Genomic DNA, 20,189 nt, shown 5'->3' on the forward strand with positions numbered 1-20,189 from the left:
TCTGCTTAGATCTTCTTTCCATTGGCAATCAACCTAACAGAGAACATTCAGATAAAATAAACATGCATTCGAAACAACCTGAGACAACGTTCAGTCTGAAGCTTCTTTTCTTTTCTTTTTTAAAGATCTATTTATTTTGTGGATATGAGTACATTGTAGCTGTCTTCAGACACACTAGAAGAGGAATGGGATCCCATTATGTGGAGCCACCATGTGGGTGCTGGGAATTGAACTCAGGACCTCTGGAAGAGCAGTCAGTGCTCTTGACTGCTGAGCCATCTCTCCAGCCTCCCTTGTTTTCTTAACCCACCAATAAGTTAAAGGTGGGTCAGTTGCAAGCCACCTTTAAAGCAAGTGGGGATAAATGAGCAGCAGATAAAAAAAGTGCCTAGTCCAGGCACCCCAAGTACAGAGTGGATGTGGTATGCGCCTATAATCTCCAGAGCTCCTGCTGCTGAGAGCTGTAGCTGCTAAATAGAACTTTTTAGGGTTTAAATTAAAGAGTGTTGTGTAGTTCAGGCTGGCCTTGAATCAGCTGTGTTCTCCTTCTAAGAACCCTGACTGCTGAGACTGCAGACAAGGGCCACCATGCCTGACTGGATTTTTTTTCTTCTTTTGAGACAAGGTTTTCTGTGTAGACTTGTGGCCCTGGCTGTCTCAGAACTCACTCTTCAGACCAGGCTGGCCTCGAACTCATCAATCTGCTTGCCTCTGCCTGGTGTGTCCCCTGGCTTCTGACTGGGTTTTCAAAATTACAAAGTAAGCAGACGAGCTAGTACATTTTTCTATAACACCAAGTAAGGTTTGGTTTGAAAAGTGTAGAACTGGGCGTGGTGACTCATGCCTGTAGTCTGAGCACTTAACAGGGAGTCTGAGGATTTGGAGGTGTAGGCCGGCCTGAGCGATCTAGTGAGACTACTGCCTTTAAAAGAAAAGGTGCCGGGGTTGGGGATTTAGCTCAGTGGTAGAGCACTTGCCTAGGAAGCACAAGGCCCTGGGTTCGGTCCCCAGCTCTGAAAAAAAGAACCAAAAAAAAAAAAAAAAAAAAAAAAAAGAAAAGGTGCCATATTGAAGGTATCATTTACTTCCATATATTTCAGTAATGAATATTTTCTGTGTGTATGTGTTGTGAGAGTGTGGCGTGTGTGTCATTAGTGTGTGTGGTGCATTTGCATGGTGCATTCTTTTTTTTTTTTTTTTTTTGGTTCTTTTTTTCAGAGCTGGGGACCGAACCCAGGGCCTTGTGCTTCCTAGGCAAGCGCTCTACCACTGAGCTAAATCCCCAACCCTGCATGGTGCATTCTTGTGGTGCATGCCTATGTAGAGGCCAGAGCAGGGTTTTGGGCTTCTATGGTTCCCTGTCTTAGTGCCTTGAGACTGGTACTCATTGAACTGTGGCCAAGGTGACAGGCCTCAGCACTCAAGGGAGCCCCCTGTCTCTGTCCCCTAATATGGGGTTACAGTACACTCAACCATGCCTGGCTTTTTACGTAGGTGCTGGGCATTTGAACTCAGGTCCTCTTGGGCGAGCAGCCTGAGGTTAGAGTGTTCATCATGATTGGCACTGCTGAGCAATAGCAGTTCACCAGTACTGAGTTTGGGATGACCGTTTGTATATTCACCCCTCCTCCCCAGGCTCTCCGTGTGCTCCAGCAGCTCACAGTACAGTTCCCATGTTGATAAGTCAGCAAGGTAAATGGCAGTGCCTCCTGCACCACCTTCCTAACTGCCTGCTGCTAAACTGCCTACCTGACTGGAGCTCGTGGACACCCGGATGTCCTCTCCTTGCTGCTGTGCTTGTTTTTCTGCATCGCATGCCTTTTAGTTGACTCTGTTTGTTTATTCTCCTAGCAGTGTGTGAGGAGTATATAGAAACTGTATGGTTTTGGATTCTACTTTTACCCCCACACTTAGGTGCTTATCTGTTGAGAGGTTTTTCTCAAGCTGTTGGCTCCGGAAAGTTTGAAGAGGGTTATTATCTGCCTTCTGAAGTTGATGTTAAAGGGAACTAATCCTTAAAAAGTTGTCTATTCTGTTTTGAGGTATTTCAGTCCTTTTTACTAGTTTTAAAATGCTTAGCTTTGAACAACAATGGAAAGGTTTAAACCCTTGTGATATTTTTTTTCTTTAAAATGGGCTCAGTGTTTTTCAGGGATGCTAATTAGTTTGTTTGCAATGCTCTGTTTCCTGTCTTGCTTTTGGTTCTTCTAACCATTTTTGTTTGTTTTGGTCTCATTTATTTGGAGGCTGTCCTCAAGTCTGCGTTATTTTTAGTAGTTCTTTCATATGTAGGAGAACATTACCAAGATTCACTGACCGCTCCTGAGCATGCATGGGCAGGGCTTAACTGACTGAGCTCATGGCTTTATCTGTTTTGATTTTTCTGGGTTAAGCACTCTAAGCTTCTTCAGACTAAGCTTCATTTTTTGTCTCCTTTGGGTGAGATGCTGGACAGGATGGTATCTTACTCACCGTGATGTTGGAGCAAAGTATCCCAGACTGTAGCCTAGGGTGCTGAGGCTAATTTCTTCACAGTTGTGGAAGCCGGAAGCATGAGATCAGTTCCCACGTGGTTGAGTTCTGGAAAGGTCACTTCCTGCCTGCAGATGTCTGCCTTCTCTGTGCGCCCACATGCCTTTCTCAGGGGCTTGGTTTTCGTGAGGCGGGGAAGGAGGCACTGGCTTCTTTTCTTCCTAGAAGGCCTCAGGCTCACTTGGTTATGACTCTTCCCTCACAGATGGCCAGTCTCTAGATCCAGTCAGCTGGAAGGAACACCTCTCAGAAGTAAGTTTAGGTGGTAGGGTCCCAGTGATGAGTGCGAGAGGGAAGCTGCAGCTCAGGCTAGTTGTTTGAGAATTCACCGGTTTCCGTTTTCATTCTCCACCGTCGTCTCGGGAGTGCCTGAGCCTGCAGCCTTTCTGGTTGCAAGTTTGTTAGGGAGTTTGCACCTGTGCATGTGGCCTTCTTCTGCTGCTGCCTTCATGTCCATCATATGGATGGTAGAGAAGAGTATCCTTACCAAGCTGGGGTAGACGTCAGTGGTGGAGTGCTTGCCTGGTGTGGACAAAAGCTCCAGGTTCAAACCTAGTACTGAAAACAAGCCTGCCATCATTTCTCGGTTCTCCTATGCCAAAGCGTCCACCTTTGTTTTATGCCCTATATTCTAGGTTACAGTTACTGTCGTCTGCACCACAGGTGGTCTGCATGCTTCTCCTTTTTCCTTTCTATTGTCTAAGTGTATTTTTAGAGGAGATACTGAATTTTAGCCTTATTTTGATTTGTTCTTTTTTGTATATACCATTGGTCAAGTATTTAATTCTTTTTGAGTCTACGCACACATATTTTTAAATGATCGTGGGGAATTTTGTACAAGTATGTTCTGTGACGTTATGCTCATCATCCTCCCTTGTCCTTTGTTAGTCCCTTCCCTTAGATAGTTTTACTTTTACTTTTATGTCACATATACGTTTACAGTTTTAGCTATATAAGTAAAACCCAGGAGCCACATGTATATGCTATTTGTCTTTTTAAGACTCGCTTAATTCACTTACTGTAGCTCTACTTGCCTTCGTTTTTCTGAAAACCATGACGGCTTCTTGATGGCTGAGAGTCCATCCGCATTTGTGACGTGGGGATGTTCTCTTTTCACAGGCTGCTCACGGGAAGGATGTGAGCCTGACCTTTTGTAGACCTTGTTTATGAAAATGTAGAGGTTACTTATTTATTTAGTATGTGTGGGTGTTTTGTCTGCATGTATGTCTGAACCAGGTGTGTGCCTGGTATCCCCAGAAGCCAGAAGAGGTTATAGATTCTGGGACTGGAATTACAGACAGTGGGAGCCACCAACTAGGTCCTCTGAAAAACCAGCAGTGCCCTTAACCACTGAGCTCAACATCTTAACATTGTCACTGCAGCTCCACTCCTGTTTGTTGGTTTTCATTGAAGATATTCTTAAGGAATGAGATTTGTCTGTGTAATATATTGAAGTCTTTCAGGGTCACCAAATGCACTGGTTGTTGTGACATCCTGGTGTCCGTAGCACTGATAGACCTGCGCTCCTGGTGTCTGGAAGTCCCATGTGTGCATTAGTATAAACATTGTCACGGTCTAGCTTTTGTTTAAAAAATTAAAAAATTATTTGTTCATTTTTGTATATGTTTTTGGAGGTGTGTGCTTGTGCCACAATGTGTGTGTGTGTGTGCAGGTCAGAGGGCAGCTTTCAGGAAGGAGCCTGTGTTCCATTCACTGTGTAGGTCCCAGGGTTTGAGCTTTGTTGGAAAGCGTCTTTACCTGCTGGGCCACCGTGACACCCTATACTAGCTTTCTGAGAGAATGTTTCAGAGGCTTTAAGTTGATTGATTTAAGTTAATTGATTCTCAGTTTTATCCCTTTCACATAATAGATGAACTGCTTAAAATAGTATATTAAAAATAAATGTTGGGGCTGGGGATTTAGCTCAGTGGTAGAGCGCTTACCTAGGAAGCGCAAGGCCCTGGGTTCGGTCCCCAGCTCTGAAAAAAAGAACCAAAAAAAAAAATGTTCTTTGTTAATAAAAATAAGTAATTATGGAAATATATCTTTCAGAATCTTGTGTAGTAGAGAAGATAACAATGTGTTTCTTACCCACTAAACTACTTTGTAATTCTAGCCACTTCATTTTCAAGTATATGCTGGTCCTTATGGCACATATTTTATGTTCTTGAACTATAGATTTAAAAAATATTTAAGATTTTATAATGAAAAATTAATACAGAAGAAAACTATATTCTGGGTATAATCATGCCTGCTAGTGTTTCAGTTGTGCTGTATTTAATTCAGACCCCTTCCCATTGCTTTGTCTTGTGGAACAATATTCTGGGAAGCAGTTGTGCTAGACTTGTTTTCTTGTGAATTACTGGTGAATATTGTATCTTAAAGGTACCAAATATACCCAGACATGGTGGCACATGTCTTTAATTCTATTACAAGGGGAGGCAGAGGCAGGTAGATCTCTGAGTTTGAGGCCAGCCTAGTCTATAGAGTGACCAGCCTGGTCTACAGAGTGAGTTCCAGGACTACCGGGGCTACACAGAGAAACCCTGTCTCAAAAAACCACAAAACAAAAGTAATAATATTGACTCCTACTCACTCTTCCTGTCTGAAAATAATGAAGACCCGAGAAGGAGTGAATGCTGTCAGGTAAGTTTGTGATGGATCGTGATTGATGATGCACTGTGTCCTCAGTTACCACTGGAGCTACAATATGAATCTTGAGAAGAGAATGACAGTCACCCAGGAACCAACATTTAGGGAACTGTAGTCAGCATTTTACCTGTAGCTTTGCCTTTTATAACTTTTTAAATGCAGTTAGATATTAATCTTTTATAGATAGTGGGTAGAGGTCTATAAAATGTAACCATGAAATGAGTATTCTAGGAAAATAACCATGAAATGAATATATGTCTAGGTTTCAGACTTGAAGCTCTAAACTACTAAGGAAGTTGTATTAATTTTGTTTTAGATCTTAAACCAGACCCACTGTTGGTTTGTGAGATAATTTGCCCGTCAGGAGATTGGGCTTTGGAAAACCCATGGGTTTAGGTAAATGGCAATGATGGAGAGACTTTGGGGATGAGGATGGGGTTGGGTGGGGGTGAGAATGGGGATGGGGATGATTGAAAAGGAGTAAGGGGGGCCAAGGGATGGCTCTGTGGTTAAGAGCACTCGATACTCTTGAAGAGGACTTAAGTTCTATTCCCAGCACTCACACTGTGAAGCTTATAACTTCTTGTGACTCCAGTTTCAGGAGATCCAATGCCCCTTCTGGCACCCCTGTTCCCCAGTATGCACACATACATTTATGCAAAAAAAAAAAAAAAGGAAAATTAATGTGTATGGAATATTCAGTGGTCTGTGAGTAAAGCTGCTTGGATAAGATTGATGGTTTACAAGTGTTTGTTATTTATTTTGTATGTGTGTGTGCATGGGGTTGGGGGTTGTGCCGTGGTGTGTGTGTGTAGAGATCGGGAACAACTTCCTGTAGTCAGTTCTCTTCCAGCATTCGGTACTGGGACTGCACTAAGGTTGATGGGCTTGGTAGCAAGTGCCTTACCCCTTGTGTACCTTTCTCTTACTGTGATAAATAGAGCACCATGACCGGGGTAACTTATGGGGAAAAAGAGTTTAACCTGTGGTCTGGAGGGATAGAGTCCATTCCTGCAGGAAAGCAGGGCAGCAGGTGGCAGGCCTGGCTGCAAGAGCAGGCAGCTGAGCACACTCATCTAGGACCACAGCACAGAACAGAGAGCCGGAAGTGGAGCAAGGCTGTGAACTCTCACACTTCCCCCAGTGACCTATTTCCTCTGGCAGTGTTGCACACCTCCCCAACAGTGCCCACGCAGTGCCACCAACTGGGACCCAGCCTAATGGAGCTGCTTCTCATTCATACCACATGCTTAACTATCTCACTAGCCCCGAGGGGGACACTTTTGTGCTCAGTGGGAAGATAGGGTGGCAGTGTGGTAGGTGAAAGTCTCGCACTCTCTTTTTGCCAGTATAAGGAGTTTACTTCATTTTCTGGGCATTAACAAGGTGGATTTTTGTTGTTTTTGAGAATATATTTGGATTGATAATTTAGGAAAAATGAATTGGTAAAACCTGTGATGGACTGGGTGAAAGTGTAGGAGAGATATTGACAGTACTGAAGACCAGTTAGTTGTAGGTGCTACCAACACAAGCCACGGCCACCAGAGCTTGTCTTCAGTGCTGCCCTTAGGGCTGTGTGAAGAGCTCACCTCACTGCTTAGCACAGCTTAGCTTTGCTGGCGTGATCTCCCATCTACAGCCAGAGCTACAGCTACTGCCATAGCCCTGTGCCGGTGCTGCTGGTCTCCACGACACCCTTATGCCCAGGAACCTGGACTTACCCTTTGGTGATGTGCACACCCCTAGCTGGGGGCAGCAAAGAGGAAGAGTCACTGAAGTGTCAGTACCAGGCTGGCAGTCGTCTGGGTGTGGCTTTGGCTCTTGTCTTCTCAGACACCCTTGTTGTGGGCTGTTTGCCAATCAATGGCTATCAGACACATGGAAAAGGACTGGATTCCCAGCTGGGGACAGCTGCCCAGTGTCATCCGAGTGCCTGTGGGAATAGTCCTGCCAAAGAGCGTAAGCTTGAGTGTCCCTGGTGTCACGTTAGGTTCCCAGACTGGTTCAAGACACCCAGCAGCTTCATTTTGATTCTAGAGGGGCCTGGACTGTGGCTAAAACCTTTGAATTCATCATGGAAAAAGGGCCCTACAAGAGAAGTGGTGTCTACCAGTGGGGATCAGAAGAGCATCCTGCAACCCCTGGAAGTGGAGTTTCAGAGTTGTGAGCTATGACTATAGAGTATAGAGAACTGAACCCCGTCCTCTGAGAGCTTCAGTGAGGAGAACATGATTGATGTTAGTTGCTGCAAGCTCAAATTCACCATCTTTTGGCAGGGGTGCCATTAGGGACACTTAATTTGCTGGAACCAGAGTGTATATTCCTGCAGAATAAAACCCTCCTACCAGTGTTGCCATAGAGGTCAGCAGCTGTCTGGTTCCTGTCAATCCTGAAGCATATCATATATTAAGAACTTTTGAACACTCTTAAAGCGATCATCGGGGGCCACGTTTTCTTCAAGCAGAGGGTCTCTTCAAAATTTCATTATCTGGTGGGCTTGGTGCCACATGCCTTTACTCCCAGGTCTTGAGGCAGAGGCAGAGGCAGAGGCACAGGCACAGGCACAAAGGTACAGAGGCTCGGTGAGGTGGTGGAGAGGAGGCAGAGAGGAGGCAGAGAGGCCTCTCTGAGTTCCAGGCCAGCCAAGGCTATGTATTCAGACCCTGTCTTCTTGTTCTTGTTGTTGTTTGAAACAGGGTCTTATTATGTAGCTTCAGATGGCCTGGAACTTACTATGTAGACCAGGCTGACCTGGAATTCACAGAGGTCCATCTGCCATTGTCTCCTGAGTGCTGGGGTTAAAGGCGTGTACCATTATGCCGAGTTGAAGGACTTTCTTTAAAAATAAAAATCAGCATTCTTTAGGCATTCTTCCTGCCATCCTTACAAGAAATCCAGAGCTATCCATGGGCGCAAGAGTAGTTCCTCCTATTCCAGGGCAACCAATCAGTCTTTCTGGAGCTGCCCTTTCAGATGCTTAAAGGAGGGGAGACATTGTTACCACAGACAATGCCCACTATAGGAACATTCACAACTTATTGCAGAATCTGGGGCCCTGAAGGTTGCTTTCTAGGCTCAGGGAAGAGACTCAGCTCCAAGTCCCCTGCTACTCTTGCCTACTTACCAATCGGGTGTGGGCTCTTCAGACAACGTACAGGGGCATTGCTGACTTGTGTCAGCAGTTCTGAGCGAGTTGCAGTAGCATACATCTGCAAGCACTTGGGAAGGAGAGATAAAATGATCAAGAGTTCAGGCCAACCTGGGCCACATGAGAGCCTGTCAAAAGGAAACAAGAAAGGGAAGACAGACATACAATTAAGAAAAAAGCTTGGGCTGGGGAGATGGCTCAGTGGTTAAGAGCACTGACTGCTCTTCCAGAGGTCCTGAGTTCAGTTCTCAGCAACCACATGGTGACTCACAGCCATCAGTAATAGGATCCAATACCCTCTTCTGGTGTGTCTGAAGACAGCTATAGTGTACTCATATATATTAAATAAAAAAATCTTTTAAAAAAAAGGAGGGGGGAAAGCCCACTCTCTTGTATGTGAGAGACAGAGAGAGAGAGAGAGACAGACAGACAGACAGACAGACAGACAGACACACACACACACACACACACACACACACACACACACAGAGTATTGTGCATGAGAGCAAGTGTTAAGCAAACATTGGAGGTAGAAGATAATTTTCGAGAGTCGGTTTTCTTCTACCATGGGTTCAGGAGAATAAGTCAAGTTAGTTAGGCCTGTGCAGGCTAGCCGTTTTACCCCCCAAGAGAAGATAAGTATGTGTAGTTTATTTTCTGGGGACGGGTTCTCTGTCCCTGTCTCTCTGTCTCTCCTCTATCTTGGTCTGTCTGTCTGTTTCCCTCCCCTCCACCCCTTCTGCTGTGAGTGTGTGCGAGCGTGCATGCGTGTTTCCATTGACTTTTGTTGCTGTTACAAGAGAAGAAACAGCAAAGTCCCACGTTCCATATTCATTGTGACACAAGAAGAGTGGGCAGTGTTACTTACAGAGCTAAGAGCAGGGCCGCTGCAGGCTCCAGGCCGCCCTGTCATGTGATGCTCTTCTCCAAGGGTGTGTGTTGAGGCTACATGCTAAGGTGGTGGTGTTGGTGTGGGTGTCAGTCCTAGCTAGATAAATCTTCAGGAAGTCTTTGAAGATGTCCCTCCTACACCAGGCACCAGGTCCCCATCCATCTGTAGGACTGTTTTGAGTGGGGTGGAGCCTGCTTGTTCTGAATGATAAAATACTGTAGAGAGAAAATAAGACTCTTGCTATTTTTGAATGTTTGCCTTTGTTTGTGTGTTTCAGTTTTTAAATAAACTATTTTTTTTTTAAAGACATAGTCTCACTATATAACCCTGACAGGCCTAGAACTTGCTATGTAGGCCAGGCTGGCCTTGAACTCACAGAGTTCTGTCTGATTTTCTCTCTTGAATGGTATTAAACTTGTGCACTACCATGCTAGACTTAAAAAACCAGTTATTATATTCTTCCATTTTCTTGTATTTGTGTGTAGGACAGAGGAGTCTTTCTCACCACACAGCACTCAGATACTGAATTCAGGTCATCAGGCTTGGGGACAGGCATAGTAACCTGCTGAGACATCTTCCCTGGCCCAAAACATTTGGTCAAAACCAAAAAATTCTAGTTGTAGTTTGATTCTTTCATTTATGTTGTCGTCATTAATCAGAAACAACTGTGTTAGTTATCGTTTGCCTTGTAAAGTAGACCTTAAATACAGGAGTTACTTGATCAATCACAATTAATAAAACAACCTTTTAGTCTATTTAAGATTAAATGATCAGTCATTCTATAACCTGTATATAACATACAATGTCTTACTATTTCTTGTCTTAGTTTTCTAGAATATTGAGAGCAGAAATAGGATTTTTATTTAGAGACAGACTTGTTGGGGCTGGAGAGATAGCTCAGCAGTTAAAAGCAGTGAACCCACACAGCAGCTCACAACAGGTAACTCCAGGTCTAGGGGATTGACTCCTCTTCTGGCCTCAGAACCTAAAATAAAATAAAATAAAATAAAATAAAATAAAATAAAATAAAATACAACTTTCCTATTCAGTCCTTTGTTCCTGTGGCTGTTGTTTCTGTGCTGTGTTATGTGGTGCCTTCCTAATAAAATTCTATCAGGCCAGGCAGTAGTGGTGCATGTCTTGGGAGGTAGAGGCAGGTGGATTCTTGTGAGTTTGAGGCCAGACTGGTTTACAGAGAGAGTTCCAATACAGCTGGGACTACATAGAGAAACCGTCTAAAAAAACCAAACAATTCTGCAGTCAAAACTTCATGATAGTAGCTGTATTTGTTAGTTAGCTAACTTTTAATTAGTATCAAGTGTAGTGTTGGAATAGGAAATATAGCATATGCTGTCTTTAATCCTCATAAAAATTAAAAGACAAATGCCATTATCTTTTATAGAGGAGGCTGAAAAGGTACAACAGTTAAGTAACTTGCTTGTGTCTGATGACCACTTACTTGTCAGACCTGAATTTGAATTTGAATATGTTGAACTCTGAAGTCTGGGCTGCTTCCACTCCGTTATAGTACACTGAAGACCTCTTAGTCCTAGCATCTGTACCTGCCCTAGTTTCAAAAGTTTGCTTTTCCCTCACTGTTTTGCTTTGTTTTTATATTTATTTATTTGTTTATTTTCTTATGTGTGTGTCTTAGGGTTTCTGTTTCATTAAAACACCCTGACCAGAAGCAACATGAGGAAGGAGATGGTTTATTTCAGCTTATAGTTCACCATATAGTCATCATTGAAAGAAGATAGGGCAGGACCTCAAGGCAGAAGCTGTGGAGGAGTGCTGCTTATTCCTCATGGCTTCTAGCCAGGGACTACCTGCCCAGGTGTCCTGTCATCTACAACGGCTGGGCCCTCCCATATCAATCTCTTATTTTAAGAAAATGTCCACAGGTTGCCTACAGGCTAAACTTATGGAGACATTTTCTCAATTCAGATACCTTTTCCCAGATATGTATAGATTTATGTCAGGCTAACAAAACCCAAATTCTGTGTGAGTGCTTACAGGTGTGTATGTACAGCATGTTGGTGCTTGTGGCTACCAGAGTGGGGATTGGATCCCCTGGAATGGCAGTTAGAAATGGTCTGCTCCATGTTTGTTCCTTGTGGATCCTGGGAACTAAACCTTGGCCCCCTGCAAGAGCATCAGGTGGTCTGAACTTCTGCTTCATCCCTCTGGCACCAGCTCTCCTGCCCTCAGATACTAAGTGAAAAGAGAACTTGGAGTACTACAACAGTGTAAGTTGTCGTTGCTCCATGAGTAAGTATGCTACATTCCCTCATTTATCAAGGGGGAAGCACCATCAGTTTACAGCTCTCAAGTGATTACAGCATCCCTTGAATGGAGCTAGACGCTTCAGTCTCTGCGTGTGCACCCCCACCCCATGCCCTGTCCCCAAGGTTTCTCTGTGTAACCCTGGCTGTTTGGAACTTGCTCTGTATAGACCAGACTGGCTTTGAACCTGGGACAAAAGGCTAACAGTGGTACCTGTTGGAAAGGCCTACCCTCCGCCCCCGCAGTCAGGCACCAGGCCATGTAGGCATGGGGAGATCAATCTCCCCATACGGGCCACCAATGTTAGGACCAATGTTGGGGTTTAAATCTCGTCTTGCACCGGGATAAAGCACACCAAGCCAACATGGTGTTGGCTCTTCCCAAGCAGGGAAGAGAAGAGAACAAAGAGAAAGAGGAGGGGGCAAGCAGCCCCTTATATAGTGTCAGGCACAGCTGGCTATTGCTAGGCAACTGTGGGGCGGAGCGAACCTGGCTGTTCTCGGGTAGCTGTGGGGTGGAGCTTAGACAGAATACCAACATCTATGAGAACATATTAAAGTGGACACTGGCTGCCAGGTTTCCCAGCATCCCTCAGTTCCTACCTGTTACAGGGTCATCTTGGTGAGCATATCCCATCTCTGCCCTGAACTACTCTGCTTCCTATGTAACCCAGCCACTTGATTGTGCTGGCCCTGGCTACCTTTTGTCATCTTGGCTCCTGGCTCCCCCCAGTCCCCTCCCCCTCTCACATGGCCCAGCTCAGCCTGCTGGTCATGTGCACTCTATTTTCCCAGCTAGCTCTACCTCTGCTTATAGCTGTGTTCTCCCTCTTATGTACAGTTAATCATCTCCCACACGCCTAGGTGCGTCCTGTCCTTTTATTTCTTTCTTTTTTTTTTTTTTAATTCAAGCACATAGACATGAAAGAAGAACAAGGGAGGGAGAGATCAAATTATAACAGGAGGAAGATAAGATCATTTCCAATTGGTAGAGATCAAGAAATTCTTGCAAAAGGAGTGTCTGATTTTGGCAGGTGGAGATGGGTTGAGCAAAGGCATTCTAAGTATAATTACAGAAATGTTGAGCTATCACATTTGACTGAGGAATCAGCCTGGGATGACACTGGTGGGCAGTGGAAGGAAAGGCATTTGTATGTGTGTATTGACTACAGACATTCTTGAGTGGCATGCTAGTGCACGAGAACTAAAAATGCAGAGAAAACAGTGAGTTTCTAAGGGAGCCGGGCCTCATCTGGAAGGACAGCCTTCCCTTTGCTTGCCTTTTCCATGCCATGTAAGCAAACCTCTGCCCAGTCTACCGTCCTCCTTTCCTTCCCGTCTTCTCTAACAGCCCGCTGCCATCCTAAGGCTGCTCTGAGCTGGGTGAGACACACGTGGAGGGATAGTGGGAAGAAAATGACAGCCATTCTCTACTGACAGTCTTTCAAAGAGTGTAAGGAAGAATAAAGAAATTTCTGGAAGTCTCCTACTTATCATGGCCCCGCCCTCCCTGCTAGTCTGTGAGACATAGCTAGACCCTATTTTCCCAAGCCTGGACCTATTAAACTGTCTCCTTCACCAATCCCTAGAGTGGGATCTCTGGGGCCTGCTAACACCAATGGCATTTTTTTAATTTAGGTAGACAGAAGCAAGTTGGATTTGTTTGATTTGTTTTAAGCAATAGAGAGTGATATGTCTATTTTGATGAGGTTTAATGTGTTGCCTCCTTGAGACACTCATAGTTTCAGCTTTTTAAAAATTAATAAGCAGACTTATTAAAAGGCTTTTGTTAGGTTATTTTCATACATCCAATTTTGTTGCTTCTCCCCCTTGATGCCTCCTTTTCCCACACTAACTGTCCTCTGCCTTCATGCCATATGCACTTTTACCGTTGTTCTTCCCTTCACACTTTTCCAAGAAAGAGAATGAAAGATGACAAGTTGGTTATAAGTATTTCTTAAGGAGTGAAAGTGGGGGCTGGAGAGGTAGCTCAGCCATTAAAGGATAGGCTCACGCCAAAAAATATAAGGAGTGAAGGTGGGCGTTTGGCAGAGACTGGTTCGGCAGATCCGGAGATTCACTTACTTCGCGATAATCATGTAAGTTGCAGGATACATAGGAAAGATACCTAAGACAGACTCTAGAGGGACGCCCAGGTTTGGATGACAGGAGTGTGAGAATTAGGTTGGTATATGACAATATCACTGAAATACAGCAAGAAAATTTGATGGAGAGGCCAATGTTTAGCAGAGGTCCTCTGAAGAAGGGCCGACCTGCTGGGGGTCGGTAACTTTCTTAGTTATGTGCCAGGGAGAGGCTGTGAGAGATCATCTGCTCCTAGAGTTCTTTCTTCAGGACCCTTCCTCTCCTTCATTGTCTACTTTTTCGTTAATCTTGTTTCCATTCTGCATATCCACTATTTATTTTGCTTCTTCATTTTCTTTTCCTTCTGTTTCCGGCTTGCTCTCTGATCTATTTCCAGCAATGTATTATTCTTGGCTGGATGTGGGAGGGATAGGGAGATTTCTGTGTGGTTGCTCAGATCAGTTGATTTCATAAACTTCATTATGATGGTCTTGACTTAAGGCTTATATCCAGGATAGTTAAAACTGATAATGTGAAGCCTATTTGACTTTTTGCTTCAAAAATGTATAATAGCTAAAATTTATAAATTCTAATGAACCTTTTAGTTTTTCCTTTCACATCTATGTATTTTACTTTATGTGTATGAATATTTTCCCTGCATGCGCGCGCATGTGCGTACACACACACACACAACATGTTTGTGGGGTCCTCTGGAACTGGGGTTACAGACTGTTGTGAGCTACCATGTGGGTACTGGGAATTTGAGCTTTGGTCCTTTGAAAGAGCAGTAAATTCTTATTGTTGAGCTGTTTCTTCAACTAGTGAACCTGTTAAAAGAACTCCCTTTTTACTAATTGTATGGGTCATGGCATGGAATAATATTGAAGCTGTTATCCTCCTGTCTCCACATCCTCAGTGCTGGAATTACAGATTGGAGATTCCATATGTGGTTTACTGATTGATACAGGGCTTTGGTGTTTTGGGGAAGTGCTTTATCAGTTGAGCTGTGTCCCCAGCCCCCGTGTTCCTGTGTGGAACAACTTCAGTGGAGTTGTTCTCACTGTCCACCTTTCTGAGGGTCAGTGTGGTCAGGTGTTTACTGGTAAGCCACTTGGTGGCCCTCACTTTTTTTTTTTTAACTTTTTATTTTTGTGGGACAGATTTTCTCATTGGATCCTAAGGCTTGCCAATTTTTCTAGAATGGCTGTCAGTCGATCTCTAGACTTTTCTAGAATGCTGTGTTGTTGAAGTCATGTAGTATGTGGTATTTTACACTTTTTTCTTTCAGTTAGAAATACTCATGTTAGCTGTGTCTTTGCATGGCTTGGTGGTTCCTGTCTTTTAGGGCTATCATGCTGTTTGGAGTTTACATCCATCTACTGAGGACTATCTTGGTTGCTTCCTTCTGTTTTTGGATAATTATGAGTGATCGTGGTATAACTATTTATGTACGTGTTGTGTGAAACTGTTAGCTCTTTTGGATAAAAACAGCAGTGAATTTATTGACTCTTATAGAAGCGTGTGTAACACAGTAAGAAAACAGTCCTCCGGGGTAGTATTTGCTTTCCCATGGCGGTGGATGAGAACGCCTGTTGCACGTGCTCACTAGATTTAGTCACGCAGTGACATGCTGTGGTTTGCGCACCTTTGCGTGCAAGCTTCTTTGTCTTCTGTACAGTTTCTATGAGGAAGTCTTTGACCCATTTTAAAATCTGGCATGTTTGGGGGAATTAGAAGCATCTACACTGACGAATAGTAGTTAATCAGATGTACTTCCCTTCTGTGGCTTGCTTTCTGTTCCTTGGTAGTTCTTCTGTTAGAGGATGTTGATGAATGGAGCCTATCAGTTCTTTTCCCTGGCATGCTCTCCCCAGCCCTACACATACACCACGTAGGTCCTCTAGGCTGCCTTCTCAGGAGGTCCTCCTTTGTTTTGGATGTGACCATCCAGTTGTAGTGCTATTTGTTGAAAAGATTCTTTTTCCTCCATTGTCAAAATGAGCTTCTTGTAAGGTGGGCTTGTTTCTGAGCACCCAGTTTCATTCTCTGATCTTTATTGTTGTTGTTGTAATAACTGTCTTCATACCTTTTATCACTTTCTAAGTAAAACTGTACTGTGTTTGACTTTTCTTTTTCTTTTTTCTTTTTTTCTTTTTCTTTTTTTTTTTTGTTCTTTTTTTCGGAGCTGGGGACCGAACCCAGGGCCTTGCGCTTCCTAGGCAAGTGCTCTACCACTGAGCTAAATCCCCAACCCCGTGTTTGACTTTTCAAACTGTGTGTTCTTATAGTAGAAAATTCTTACTGTCTTTCTGAGAGTCATAATGAGAGACAAGTTAGAGAGTTTATTCTAAGCTTTAGGTTAGACTGTGAAGGATAAAACTGTACTTTCTTGGAGTCGTGTTCTCACTATGTAGCCCTGGCTGTCCTGCAACTCACTGTGTAGGCCAGGCCAGCCTCAAACTCATAGAGATCTGCTGGCATCTGGCATTTGCCTTCCGTGTGCTGGGATTAAAGGCATGAGCCACTACAAACCAGCTAAATTGTTGGCCATGAAAATAAGTGAATCTAAACTGGTAAACAGCCCGTCTTTTCGGGAACAGTGTGTTAAACCAACAGTGCCAAGGCCCTGTTTCCGTTATGATCCCTTTCTTGTGAAGAGATGGGAATGACAATATGGAAAGTTAAAACTGAGACTGGGGGTCTGAAAGCGTGTTAGTTATCAGTCAAGCTTGCATGCTATCATGGCTTTACAGGTTACAGTCACGTGTGGTTTACAGGAGGCAGTTAAGATTGGGTTGTCAGCTCTCAGTGCTGCTGAGACAACCCAGCAGGTTACGGCACTTGTTGCACAAGCTTAATGGCCTGAGTTTACTCTCAGAATTCCTGACCTCCACATGCATGCTGTGGTATGTACCCCACTCCCCATCTCCCACCCCACCCCCCCAGACAGGGAGAGGTATAAATGTAAAATATTTCAGCAATTTAAAAACACCATGTTGAAATGATGTTTTAGATATATTGGGTTAAATAAAATGTTACTAAAAGTAATTTCACCTATTACTATTCTTTTAATGTAGCTGCTAAAAATGCAAATTCGCAGATGGCATTGTATTTCTGTTGGAGTTCTCCTTGAGATCATCATCTAGTTATCAGGATTATAGCCTGGGTTAGGGTAACACTAAAAGAAAGTAAAGAGATGTTTGTAAGGGATTCTTCAGTGTTCATATACATTGCAAACGCCCCATTTTACAAGGCTGTGGGCTTCCGTTATTGCTTTGTAATAACAACAAGCTTTTGAAGGCACGGACAGTATTGCTGTGTTTTCATTTTGCATATACTTACCCTTGGCTGGAGTCATAGGATTGAGTGAACAAACAAGCATAAGATAGTATGCATTTCATAAAACCGTTGGGGTTTTTAGGATATAAATCAATGGGTTTGTTTGTTTGTTTTTTTGATTTTCAAGATAGGGGTTTTCTGTGTAGCCCCAGCCATCTTGGAACTCACTCTGTAGATTAGGCTGGCCTCAAACTCAGAGGAGATCCACCATCTCCTGAATGCTGGGATTAAAGGCTTCTGACCCCACTGATTGGCTCCACTGATGAGTTCTTACGCCCCAGAATTTATCATCACAGTAATACTAGCTAGTCATGTTAGTCATGTTCTTCTTACAACGTAGAAGGTTAAGGGAACTTGGTATCCAGGCTTGTGCAGTCACTGTGTCTTCATTTAATTCCGACGGTGATGCGTGAGGATGGTTGCTGCACCACTTCTCAGGCTTGGAGGCTGGCTAACGATAGGAACGTGCTCAGTGTTAGAGCTGTGACTTTTCAGAGGACACATCCTCTGCAGGTTAGCCAGTTAGTTTATGTGATCCGAAATTAATCCTGTATTTTGCTTGACATAAAGTGAATGAAAAATAATCTTGAAATTAAGTGTGCACGATAAATTTTGTATGCTCAATGAAGAAGAAATGTAGAAATTTTGAGGTATAACCAAGAAAGAAAACAAGGCATTTTTTGCTCCAGTCATAGTTTTTGGATGTATTGTGTTTACTTTGTTTTCGATCTTGTTTTTTTGTTTGCTTGTTGTTTTGACCAGGGGTCATCATGTTGCCCTGGTTACCCTGGAACTTGCCGTGTAGACTAGGCCGGCCTCCAGCTCACTGAGGTTTGCCTGCCTCATCTTTCCTCTCTGCTGGAGTCAAAGGCATGCAACACCAAACTCCACTTGCTTGTGTATTTTAGACCACTAGAAATTGAATTGAAGTTCATGGATTCAAAGATTGTAACATTTAAAATATTTTTTGTCTTTCAGATAAAATCAAAGACAAAATTAAAGAGAAAGACAAAGAAAAGGAGAGAGAGAGAAAGAAGCATAAAGTAATGAGTGAGATCAAGAAAGAAAATGGAGATGTAAAGATTTTCCTGAAAAGTAAGTTATCTTCAGTGACCCTTTTCTACATTGTGTATGTCCAGTATACTCATTGCCAAGCTGTTAAATAAGAAATGTTATTTGATTTCGACTTTGGCTAAGAATAAGAATACTGTCCCAGTGAAGAGTAAATCTAGTGTTGGGGAATTGTAATCTGCACGGTAACATATGCATATGTATTTAAAGAATTATTAAGTCTTTATGGTTAAGTTTCCCTAACAAGTTATTTTCAAAACAAGTTGTATACTTTGGTATGTGCATTATTAGCATGTCTTTATATAACTGGAAAGGAAAAGCTATGGTAAGTTTTGCACAGTAGGATGGCGACATCCCTTCTCGCAGACACTGGAGCAAAACCACTCAACATAGAACAGGATTGGGAGGGGACACTTTATCTGAGTCAAACCAGAAGGGACGCTCTTTTATTCTGTTTTTTTGCTTGCTTAAGAGTATCCTTTTAGGTTTAAAAAGGAAAACCCCAAGCATCCTCTTTGTTTCTTGTTTCTCTTTTAAACTGTATTCTGTTACTGTTTGTACATAGGGAAGAGCAGGAAGAATTTTGGTGTAGCATGTTGGCTAGTAACATAATAAGTCATACAAAACAATTTATGTTACAGTAGAAATAAAAATAGTCTCACATTCACTGAGATATGTCTGAATCGTGATGTTCTCCTTAGGCAATTGGGAAGGCATTGGCCAGTCTGTTAAATTAGATAGTTACTAGACTGTGAAAGTTGCTGATCAACCCTTTGACTTGGATTGATTTCAGTGTGTGAAACATTTGGTGTGAATTTGGGTGTGGATAAACATTTATATTCACAAGGGAAAAAATCCTGCAACAGATATGAAACACAATAACTAATTTATATTACTTGTGGTATATGTGGGCTCTGCATTTTCATTTCATTCTTTGTCACATTTATAATTGTTTTTGTTTCTTTACATAATAAGCTTTTCTACAAGTCAGAATTTAACCTTCAGAGATTTACTTATTTGAGTATGTGTGCCTGAGTTTATACTGTGTGTATACAGTGCCTTCAGAAATCAGAAGAGAGAGGGTGTTAGATCAGTTATAGGTGGTTGTGAGCCATTTAGTGTGGGAGCTGGGAACTGAACGTAGGTCCTTGGAAGAGCAGCAGATGTGCTTAACCGCTGAGAATTCTGCATACCTAGATATTTCTTTTCTATAATGTTCTTCACACCCTAAAAGAAATATATCACCAATTAGGTGACTTCTTGGTTAATGTTCTCAATCCTTTTGTTTCTTTTGCCCCTGTGGTCTTGTAACGTTTATTTATTTTTAAATTTTTATTGACTTAGGTTTGTTTTGTTTTGTTTTAATTGAAATGGGCTCTCATGCAGTCTTGGCTAACCACGAGCTCTGGAGTGCTAGGATTAAGGGCGTGTGTCTCCATGCCTGGCTATTGTTTTCTTTATTCATGTTTTCAAAAAAGCTGTTCTAATTTATTCTGTGTATATGAATGTTTCGATTTCGTGTGTGTGTGTGTGTGTGTGTGTGTGTGTGTGTGTGTGTGTGTACCATGCCTGTGCCTAGAGAGCAGAGCAAAGTGTGTGGTCCCTGGAACTGGAGTTACAGGAGGCCGTGAGTCACTGTGTGGGTTCTGGGAGTTGAACTCAGGGCTCCTGAACTGAGGTGTGCAGCATCACGCCTGCATGTGCAGTAAGGATTGAAGTCGGCCCACACTCCCTCTGCTTGCACAGCTTCAGGCCTGCAGCCGGGCTTCAAGCATTGGTGACTGACGCTCCCTCTGTGTGTTTACTCAGCTGACCCTGTTGGCTTAGTCTGTTAGTTTTGTTCTTATTTATATGTGCAGTGACGCATACTTATGCTATCACAGAAACAGTGTGTGGCCTCAGGACACTTAAGCTCGTATGTTCTTCACTGATGCCTGGATTCCTAGAGACTGTACGTATGAAAATAGAGGTTTCCTAGGAATATACACTATCAACCTTGTCTTTGAAGTAGATGGAGAATGAGGAGACATTTTGAACTGTGCAAGGGCGAAGCTAATGATGAGAACAGAGCGAAGTCGGCTTAGAACTTAGTTTGTAATTAGATGACGAGGACAGTTTAAGGAAACCGTAGTGGAGCTAAGTAATGACTCATACTGCTTTCTGCTGTTGTGAAGACAGGTCATGTAAG

General features: G+C 43.1%; 1 protein-coding gene across 8 annotated transcripts in view; it reads left to right on the plus strand.

Moving 5' to 3' along the window:
- Positions 1 to 20,189, plus strand: part of Rsbn1l (round spermatid basic protein 1-like) — a 78,883-nt gene that overhangs the window by 20,317 nt on the left and 38,377 nt on the right. For 7 of the 8 annotated variants that reach the window (XM_063285957.1, XM_063285958.1, XM_039107499.2 and 4 more), the window contains exon 2: positions 17,909 to 18,025. In XM_063285957.1, the coding sequence (XP_063142027.1) occupies positions 17,909 to 18,025 (117 nt within the window). Of the gene's footprint in view, positions 1 to 1,331; positions 2,785 to 17,908; positions 18,026 to 20,189 lie in introns of those variants that run through there. The other variant, XM_063285961.1, reaches the window with a different exon arrangement.

This window comes from Rattus norvegicus, chromosome 4, assembly GCF_036323735.1.
Source record: "Rattus norvegicus strain BN/NHsdMcwi chromosome 4, GRCr8, whole genome shotgun sequence".
NCBI lineage: Eukaryota > Metazoa > Chordata > Mammalia > Rodentia > Muridae > Rattus > Rattus norvegicus.